The following is a 9,921-nucleotide window of genomic DNA, read 5'->3' as shown; positions in this document are numbered from 1 at the left end:
CATCTGGGAGTCCATGGTGTTGGACGCTAGCATCTGGGAGTCCATGGTGTTGGACGCTAGCATCTGGGAGTCCATGGTGTTGGACGCTAACATATGGGTCTCCATGGTGTTAGAAGCTAACATATGGGATTCCTGAGCCATCAAGGGATCCACTCCTACTGTTACAGAAGTCTCCCCCACTAATGTAGTAGGCAGCTCCTGTGCTACCGTATTATAGGATTCCAGCGCTGTCGTCGAGGGCACCTCCAGGGACTGCGACACGGTCATCGTTGACAGCTCCGTTGTCACCACAGACTGAACAGAGATCTCCAGCGCCACAGTTGCCACAGGCTGCCCAGGCAACTCTGGTGCCCCAGGCTGCCCTGGCAACTCCAGCACCCCCGTTGCCAGAGGCTGCCCCAAAAGCTCCAGTGCTCCAGCTGCCCCAGACTGCCCCGAGAACTCCAGTGCCCCAGTTGCCATGAGCTGCCCAGGCAACTCCAGTGCCCCAGTTGCCACAGGCTGCCCTGACAACTCCAGTGCCCTAGTTGCCGAAGGCAGCCCTGGCAACTCGGGTACCCCAGTCACCGAAGGCTGCCCTGGCAACTCCAGTGCTGTCGTTGCCACTGGCTGTCCTGGCAACTCCAGCACCATCGCTGCCTCAGGCTGCCCCAGCAACCCTGTTGCCGTTGTCACCTCAGGCTGCCCAGGATGTTCCACCGCTGTCATCCCCACAGGCTGCTCCAACTCTGACGTCGTCACAGGTTGTTCGGTCAACTCCATTGCTACTGTCACCGCAGGCTGCCCTGGCAACTCTGCTGCTGCTGTCACCGCAGGCAGCCCTGGCAACTCCTGTGCCATCACAGGTGGCTCTGGTACCTCCTGTGGTGGCTCCAACCCCACGGATGGTGCTGGAAGCCCTGGTAATTCCTGCGACAACTGTGGCACTGATGTCACAGAGGGCCCCGGCAACTCAGGCACTGCCGTCGCAGGGGGCCCTAGCAACTCAGGCACTGGGGTAGAAAGGGGGCCTGGCAACTCTGGCAAGGGGGTAGCAGAGGGCCCAGGTAACTCCAGCACTGGAGTCACTGGGGGCCCCTGCAACTCCGGCTTGGAGGTCGCAGGTGGCCCCGGCAACTCCATCACTGAGGCCACCAACGACTCCGGCTGCTCCAACGCTGTGGTCTTGGGGAGCTCCGGCAACTCCTGTGGTCTTGTCAGGGATGAATCTGCAATCTCCGATGGTACTTCGACAGGCTGCTCTGGCAATCTGACCCCTTCAGTTGCTGATGACTCTGGAAAATCCATTGTTGTTGATGTGCTTGGCTCAGGGTGCACCTCAGTAGGTATCTCAGATGATAACACAAGGGGTTCTGAAGGCTCTAGCCCTTTTGCTACTGGCGGTTCTAACATGATCTTTGATTGCTCTGGAGGTGTGGTCTCCAAAGATTTCAGCACAGGCTTCATCTGGTACTCCACCGACATTGTTACAACTGGCTCAGGTGACTTTAGCACTACTGTTGTAGTAGGCACTGGTGCCGTTGTAAAGGAATCCAGAATCTTTGTCATGGATGATTCCAGCGTGACTGCCACAGACTGCTCTGACTGCACTGAAATTGTTGATGTTGATGCAACTGACAGTTCTGCAGTTTTTGTAGCTGGCTTCAGAGTTTCTAAGGTGTGTGCCTCTGATACCTCCATTGATACCACAGGAGGTTCTAATACAACTGCAGGAGATTCACTGGTCTCAGAAAGGCCAAACGCTCTTACAGGATGCTCCAGTGCCACCGCTGAAGGCTCAGAATCAAACTTCAAAAAGGAATCCGATTCTAAATCTACGTTCCCATCATGATGTGATTTCACCTTTGATTCAGATTCTTCTGGCTGTCTTTTATACTTTTTTTCCTTTTCTTTCTTCTTTTTCTTCTTTTTATTTTTGTGCTTTTTATGCTTCTTTGACTTTTTGGTGGGAATTTCATCGGTAGGATCTGTTTGTACAGACACACATTTACTTTTTCTGGAGGCCTCCTTCAGGTCTGAAATTAAAGAAAATTAATTTTGTCAAACATTTCCCAAAGTAAGCTTGGCTAATAAAGCTCATAAACAAAATTTACATCCCCACGTTAAAACATCAGAATGTAAAGCTTCTTGTTAAATAAAGTTGCCAAATAAACTATTTTCTAAGAACCAATTATCTAAAGACTAAAACTTTTCCAATTATTTCTTTCTACAACTACAAAGTCTGGGTTAAAATAAGTTCTTAGTTTATCACAAAAACTTGAAAGTCACATTAAAATGTGTTTTACTAAACCTATTTACAACTATTTTTTCCACCTCTCAAATTATAGCACACTACTTTCAAACTACACTTAGAGAAAAATTTCCTATTACCAACTGTTAAAATTCCTTTAAAAATATATATTATATAATTTTTTTAAAAAGATTTTATTTATTTATTTGACAGAGAGAGAGAGATCACAAGTGGGCAGAGAGGCAAGTGGGGGGGGGGAAGCAGGCTTCCTGCTGGGCAGAGAGCCCGATGTGGGGCTCGATCCCAGGACCCTGAGATCATGACCTGAGCCGAAGGCAGAGGCTTAACCCACTGAGCCACCCAGGCGCCCCCATACTATATAATTTTTAATGACTATTTAATAAGCCTATTTATACAAGAAGCAACATGGCACTGGCTCTGGAACAGACAGTCTGCTTTCAGATCCTGAATCAATTACCACTCACTAGATGTATGAACTTGGTGAAATTACAGACACTGTTGTCTCCTAGAGTTAGGGGACAAAGTGAGTTAAAACATACAAAGCACACGGAACAATGGCTGGCACATAGTAAGCCCTCAGCAAACGCTGGTGATTGCTTTTACATACATAAAGGGCTGAACAACTAACGTAAAGCATCAACACGAAACTTGAATTTTATCTCATCGCACCCATGTTACATTCTAAATAAAAATAGCTTTTCCTTCAACACTCTTCTAAAATTACTAAAATAATCTTAACGTCTTCACTTAAAAAAAAAAAGTCAGTGCAGGAAAGAAATTCTTACACTCCTTTACATTTAACCCAAGAACACTGCATATCTGAAAAAAAAAATAGTTTTCTACTTTACAACTAGACTAATTTACTCTAATGCCAGTATCAAATTAGATAAATTTTACTGATCCCAGAAAAGCTGATCAGAAACACAGGCCACTAAGACTATGAAAAAAAGTGAATACATGACAAAATCCATTCCAAAGCAAAACAATTTTCTATTTCTTATTTATTATCCACCTAATGCTAGTCAGCTAAGTTATACTTAAAGAAAGAGTTGATACAGACATAAATTTAAGTAGAGCTGAAATCTATGCTTTTTTTTTTTTTTTACCATATCCTAGATCAAAAATTTAAAAAATGAAAAATAATAACCCATAACCACCCCATTTCCAAAACAGAAGACAGATTGTTCGGGGTTTTTTTAAGATTTTATTTTTTTGACAGAGACAGACACAGTGAGAGAGGGAACAGAGCAGAGCAAGTGGCAGAGGGAGAAGCAGGCTTCCCACTGAGCAGGGAGCCCGGTGCAGGGCTGGATCCCAGAACCCTGGGATCATGACCTGAGCCAAAGGCAGACACTTAACGACTGAGCCACCCAGGCACCCCCAGAAGATAGTTATTTTTATGGGTGATCATAGATCTTTCATTTCTAAGCACCAATTATTTAAATAATTCCCGAAACACTAAATACCAAAGCAATGATTCCTCTCCATTCATTGCACTTTTAAGAGGAACAGATGCAAAAACAAGGCCATCTCTGAGCTTGGGCTTTAAAAATAAAACCTCCCAGGATTTTAAAATTATCACAAATTTGGTCAGCTCCTGTACCTTCCCCAAAATGGACATTTACACCATTGTTCTATGAAAACCCACATTCAAAATCCTGGTAGGGAGTCACTACAAAACTGAATCAAATCAAGTTATATTCCACCAACAAAGCAATCAAGTGTCAATGCTCACGTTTCAGTACAACTGTATTTTCGGATAAGACGATAAAGTCTTCAGAAAATAAACTCAAACTTACTGAAGTTTTAGAACTAGTGAAGATTTTTAAATACCCTGCAGTAATAAAATAATATTAACTACTTAAAAATCTTTAAGTTTTTGAGACAGCTGATTATCTCCAGCTTACCTGGCTTATATCGTAGTTCTGTATCTAAGACCCCAGAAAGTACTTCCTCTATCTTCTGAACTATTTCTTCATTTGGGAGGCTCCTGGCAGAGGCAGCTGCATCACCTGCCTGGTTTCCTTCATTAGGTGTATTTGTTTCACCATTGAGCTGGCCTTCACTCCTTCCACTTGACAAGAAAAGTTATCAAAATTCATTATTACTTTTACCACACCATACAATGAATATTTATAACTCAGCTCATTAAAATAATCTGACATCGTTCATACATTTCACCATTTTTTTATTTCTTTCAGATGACACTCCCCACCAACCATCCTTCCTTCACCCTATCTACTTAAAATAGGTACATTTTCATTTTTACATACTTAATTTTCAGAACTATTAAAGTTAATGGAAAAAAAGCTTTAAAACAGCTTTTTAAACCTTTAAAAAATAATAATAAAATAGTACCAGAAATCTAAACTGATTTAGATTTGGGTTGCTTGCATATTTATCTCAGGAGAGAAAAACTGTGACGATCACAATCACAAATCCAAAGAAAAATATACCACCTAATATACATGGTACAATACACCATTCTAACATTATGATAGAAGCTACAACCACAATAAAACCACATCTGTGCATGGAAAACAATCACCATAAACAGTATCAAGGAACAGTTACCACAAACATATTGAGTAAAAAAGGGTAAATTGTAGCCTCTGATCAATTTTAGACTGATCAAAATTACTGAAATACCATATCAAGTTTAAAAAGAAAAATACATTCATACAATTTTTACCCACTGATCAAGAATCCTGGTATTTTTCTGGCATTCAAAAAAACTCATGGGAAACAAGTGACATTTTATTTATGGTAACAATAAATTATTATAGTAAATTAATATGCATTTTCAACTCACAGGGCTAGAAAAATCTTGAAATGAGAAGCATGTCATTTACCTAGTCATTTTTACTATCTTTTGTCTAAGTAAAATTGATTTTGTCTAAGTAAAACTTCAACACATTCAATTTAATTAAAATTAGCTAAGAGATCAAACAATTATTCTCCACTACCTGATAAAAGTCTGAATGGTCAAAAATAAAAAAAAATTTCAGTAGTTAACTGTTGTTTGAGAACACTTGGTTTTCTAACATGACTCGCATAATAATAATTAACATTTACTATTAATTAGCCATGGGTCTACATTTCTTAACTCATTTAATCCTAACACAACTCTGTGATTAGCACTAACATTCTGATTTTACAAATGAGGAAAATGACACACAGAGAAGAACCTAACTGAAGTTCACGCAACTATTATGAGGTGAAGCTGGCATTCAAAACCAGAGCTCCTACTCTTAACCACCACAGACAAACAGCTCTTTACTACTTAAATGTCAGCCTCCTTACCCAAACTGATACATGTAAAAACAGATGAGACAATATGGCAAATATAGCTCACTAAAATGACAAGCCAAATTTTGTTTTTAGATTAATAATGTATTACATATTATTTAACAAATTAAATATTCCTCTAAATTTACCTAGTTTCTGGAGCTCTTTTACACTTTTCCTAAGCACTTACACATACACGATCACATTAGTAGAGCTTGAATTTGATACTCAAGAGAATTACAACTTTAAAGTCTGTAAAATAATCATCTTAAACCTATCAGATATTTATCTCAGTTACTGAAAAAGAAAAAAAATTTCAAACCAACTAAATAGCCAACAATACATTCCTACAATAGAATTCTATGAAGCCATAAAAAAGGTCCCAAGACAATCGAGAAAGTGAAAAAGACAAACTTGTTCACGATCAGGTTGAAAAAAAAAAAAACCAAACAAACAAACAAAAAAACACATAACAAGATCACACTTCACAAAATATATGCATCTGTACACACAAGGAAAAAAATGAAAGAACATAAAGAACATTATCATGTGTCTCGTTTATTCTAAGATTTTTACAATAAAACACTTGTTTTCCAAATACAAAAACAGATTTTTAGAAGATATAAAAAGACATTACAGCAAGCAAACACAATCATCGTTTGAAACTATTAAAGTTTTCAGGAAAATCATACTCCCTTTACCTCCAGACTTCTCTCATCATCTGAAAATCACTAATATATATAACAAAATTTAAAACAGCAATGAAATGAGTATGATTCCCTACTTAAACAATATACCCCGCAAAAATAGTGATTTTAGCTGTACTACATACCATTGCCCCAATAACGCTATGTTAATTTCAGCGCTTCATTTACAATTGCGTTTTCAAATTCACGTACTGCTCTTCCTCTAGACTTTTAAAATATATCTAGCAAAAACATCTGAACCCGGAACAAATATTTAGGTTCTATAAAGCAAAAATACTCCAAGACAACCACGAACACAACATGACCAACACCATTTTCCTTTCTCAATAAACAGCTATTTCTTTGGAAATCCCTTCCTGTTCAAATTTTGTGGAACCAAAGGTAAACTACGCAAAGTCTAAGAGCAACGGCAAAAGTAGCGTGTTGGTCATATATGTCAATTGGGGCGGGAGCAGCCAAAAAAAAAAAAAAAAAAAAACCAAAAAAAAAAAAAAAAAAAAAAAAACCTAAACACAAAGCCTACTATCCCCTTGCCAAATTGAGAAATTAATACTAATTCAAAGTCCCCTTCCATCCTCACCTCGAACATTTCGTCAAAGTACCTAACATTAATTTGTTAGCTGCCTTAACTTCAATTTCTAATCCATTAGAATGCTGTCTGGTAGAAGCCACTGGACACCAGGGCCCGAATAATCTAATTAAAGAATCCCGACCCCCAAAAGATCTGAAGCGTGCAATAATAAAGCGGATTTAAGATTACTCAAGAAACGGCCGTTAGAGACCCTTTCCGGTCATAGGCACCGGCCGGCGAAATCCGCGGAGGCGGAGAGGGGGAGGGGAAACGCGGCGGCGGCGGCGGAGCTGAGGAAGGGAACTAGGCCCGTCCCTGGTGGACAACCAGGCCTACAAGTAGCTTAAAGGGAAGAGATTACCAAACGGGAGAGAAAACTAAGCATCTTAACTCGGTTCTATTAGAGGGAGTCTGGGGTTACCTCAGAAAACGCGAAGTTCCTCGCTGGAAAGGGAGGGAGCGGATGGGGGGGGGGCCGGAAAATGGATCCCAGGCCCAGGCGGGGCTGTAGCGGGGCCTGAGGCGAGGAACGACGGCGTCTCTGAAGAAAGGTGCCGTGGAAAGCTACACGGGGCCCTAGCGGTCCCTTGGGAGCAGAAAAGTCTGGGAAGCGTTTACCTGGAAAGCTCCTGTTGAATTTCCCGGAATTTACTGACCACGAAAGACCTAAAAATCTGCTCGATGTTGGTCGCCATGGCGTCCGCTCCGTTCTCTCAACTCCTCCTCGCTAGTCCTCCAGGCTCCCAGCATGCCTCGGGAGGAGGCGCAGCGGCCAATTCCGTGTCTCGGCGTCCTGATTGGCTTCTGTGGGAGCGTCCAGACTGGCACGCTCCGCCGCTGGGCCAATCAGTGAGCACGTCCCAGTTCTCCTCCGCTGTTTCTGAGCGGCTAGGGTAGAGGTGCTGACGTTTGCGCCGCGCACGACTATGTCCGCCATGTTAGTGACTGACGCAGGCGCCATTACAGAAGTCTCTCTTGAGGCGACTGTGTCAGCTTAAGTTGTCGGTTTCTCAACAGTGTTTTGGGAGCCTTAAGAGGCTTACTAAATGCTCAAGACTATAGAGCATGAGAAAAGGAAGAAAGAAAGGCTACGTGGCTTGATACGGGGCCTCCGCCGTTTCTGGGTGGCGCCAAGTTGTTTTGGCAGGGAGATGCATCCGGAAAAGCATTAATCAACGCCCGCCCTCACTGTGGTGCGAAAAAGAACACGTTTTTACCCCCATTTTTTTTTCCCCATGGCATCTCATTAACGCTTCCCCCCACCCTTTTTTTAAGCACTAGGCCAGAGGTCTTAAGCGGCCTGCCGTCCAAAGCCTGGTGCATTTCTAGTCTCGGGATATCAAGCGGGTCAGGAGACTCTCCGCAGTAGCTGGCCAGCTCTGACTCGTTACCAGCACACAATTAGCTAATCGTGGGTTTAGCATTTCGGAGCTCCTCTTCCACAGAGCTCTGAAGGGTCCTGAGGAGGAAGAGAGCCGTTACGTGACGCCTAATACTACAGCGATAAACGCACAAGGTCCTGGTAGCTTTACTGCGGAGTACGCGGAGGCCGCGCACAAGAGCCAAATGCAATCACACTTGATTACCTCGCTGCGGCCACCACCGGCCGCGAGCTGACCAATGGGGTGGTGCAGCCGGCGGCGGGGCGGGGCGGGGCGGGCGGGGAGAGGCGCGCGCCGGATTGCGCGGGGCCGACTTCCGGCGCGCGACGGCAGCCGGGGCTGTGAGCGCGCCGACAAGCGTGCGAGCGCGAGCGGTCGGACCGCCCTGTGGAGGTGCAGAAGCCCTCTCCGATTTTAAGTAAAGTACGTTTATGCTTTGATTTGGGGGTTTAGTGTCAGGAATGGGATGAAACTGTAGAAACTGGTTTGGCTGTCGGAATTCTGGTCCTGTTTTTAAACGCCGTGGGTGGGGGTTGGCCATGTGCTTTTCACTTCTTTTAACTGAGGTTTACGTTGGATCTTCCACTTTCCCCGCCTTGTAAGATGTCGGGCCTGGTACCTTTATGCCTTTTTTAGGTCGTAAGCCTAAATTGCATCTTTTCTGTTTATGCACTCAGTCTGTAGCAGACTTAGTCTACTTTTGTCATTGGTTTCTGCTTTGTGTTACTCGCCTGTGTTATTCACCAAGCCCTTCGCAGAGGCTCTACCTGGCTCTAATTCTCGTTTTAAAGTTACCCAGTTAGATGACTGAGGCCCACGAAGGTTAAGTTCTTCATCGAATCCCAGCTAGTAAGGAAGGGGCAGTCTCACACCGAACCATAGCGCTTTGGAGGCCGGGCCTCCTAACCACCCCTCGAGTGGATTCCTTCAGGCTGAGGGCTAACGCTATTTCTGTGATCCGCTATAGGAACTATGACAATTTCCCTTTAGTGCTTCTCCTATTCAAACTAAGTGTATTTTTTCTCTAGATTTCAGAAAAAGTCTGTTTATTTCAGATATTTCAACACACGTGGCAAGTCTTTTCTGCTAAAATAGCTTTTACCTCTCTGAGACAATAGTTTAGCAAAAAATTTTTTTTCTTCCAAGTTTTCAGTGATCATAATCTCAATTGTTAAAAGAGCATCTGAATCACGATTGCACACAACGGGAATCGAGGCTTTACTTCCTCTTAGATATGTGACCTACAGCGAGTTATTTAACATGATTGGACCTAGTTTCTGCTCTGTAAAATGAGGTGGTGATAGTACCTACCTCGCAAAATTCTTAGATAAGTAAAATAGTTCGTGAAAAGTATTTAGAACAGCATCTGGCACAAAGTAAGTGCTCAAAAATTGTAAGTTTTTTGTATTATCAGCTTAGATTTAAGTATAATCCTGGCATCACACAAGAAGTTACTGATTGATTTTCTGTTTTCAGTTTGCCTTCTACTTGATGAAATGCCTTCTAGAGATTAGTAAATTAGTGTGACAGGGTATTCCTTTGGCTTTTCTTTTCCATTTAGTACTTCTTCCTGTCCCTAATGTATGAGTTTATATAAAAGTAAAAGATAGGGACGCCTGGGTGGCTCAGTGGGTTAAGCGTCTGCCTTTGGCTCAGCTCATTATCTCAGGGCTCAGCGGGGAGCCTGCTTCTCTCTCTCTCTCTTCCTCTCTCTCTGCCTGC

General features: G+C 42.8%; 2 protein-coding genes across 3 annotated transcripts in view; one reads left to right on the top strand and one right to left on the bottom strand.

Annotated features, from left to right (window-relative positions):
* LOC111155693 (SON DNA binding protein) overlaps positions 1-7,624 on the bottom strand; it is a 33,108-nt gene extending 25,484 nt beyond the window's left edge. Inside the window, 3 exon segments of the mRNA XM_022515999.1 lie at positions 2-2,015; positions 4,159-4,325; positions 7,436-7,624. Of these exon segments, the coding sequence (XP_022371707.1) occupies positions 2-2,015; positions 4,159-4,325; positions 7,436-7,512 (2,258 nt within the window). The 5' untranslated portion in view covers positions 7,513-7,624.
* A 925-nt stretch (positions 7,625-8,549) lies between these two features.
* LOC111155699 (phosphoribosylglycinamide formyltransferase, phosphoribosylglycinamide synthetase, phosphoribosylaminoimidazole synthetase) overlaps positions 8,550-9,921 on the top strand; it is a 37,432-nt gene continuing 36,060 nt past the window's right edge. For both annotated transcript variants that reach the window (XM_022516010.1, XM_022516009.1), the window contains exon 1: positions 8,550-8,622. The gene's annotated coding sequence lies outside the window, so the exon portion shown is untranslated. The remainder of the gene's footprint in view (positions 8,623-9,921) is intronic.

This window comes from Enhydra lutris, unplaced genomic scaffold (genome assembly GCF_002288905.1).
Source record: "Enhydra lutris kenyoni isolate GAN:26980312 unplaced genomic scaffold, ASM228890v2 scaffoldscaffold43, whole genome shotgun sequence".
Classification (NCBI taxonomy): domain Eukaryota; kingdom Metazoa; phylum Chordata; class Mammalia; order Carnivora; family Mustelidae; genus Enhydra; species Enhydra lutris.
This window is presented reverse-complemented; position numbering and strand designations above follow the sequence as displayed.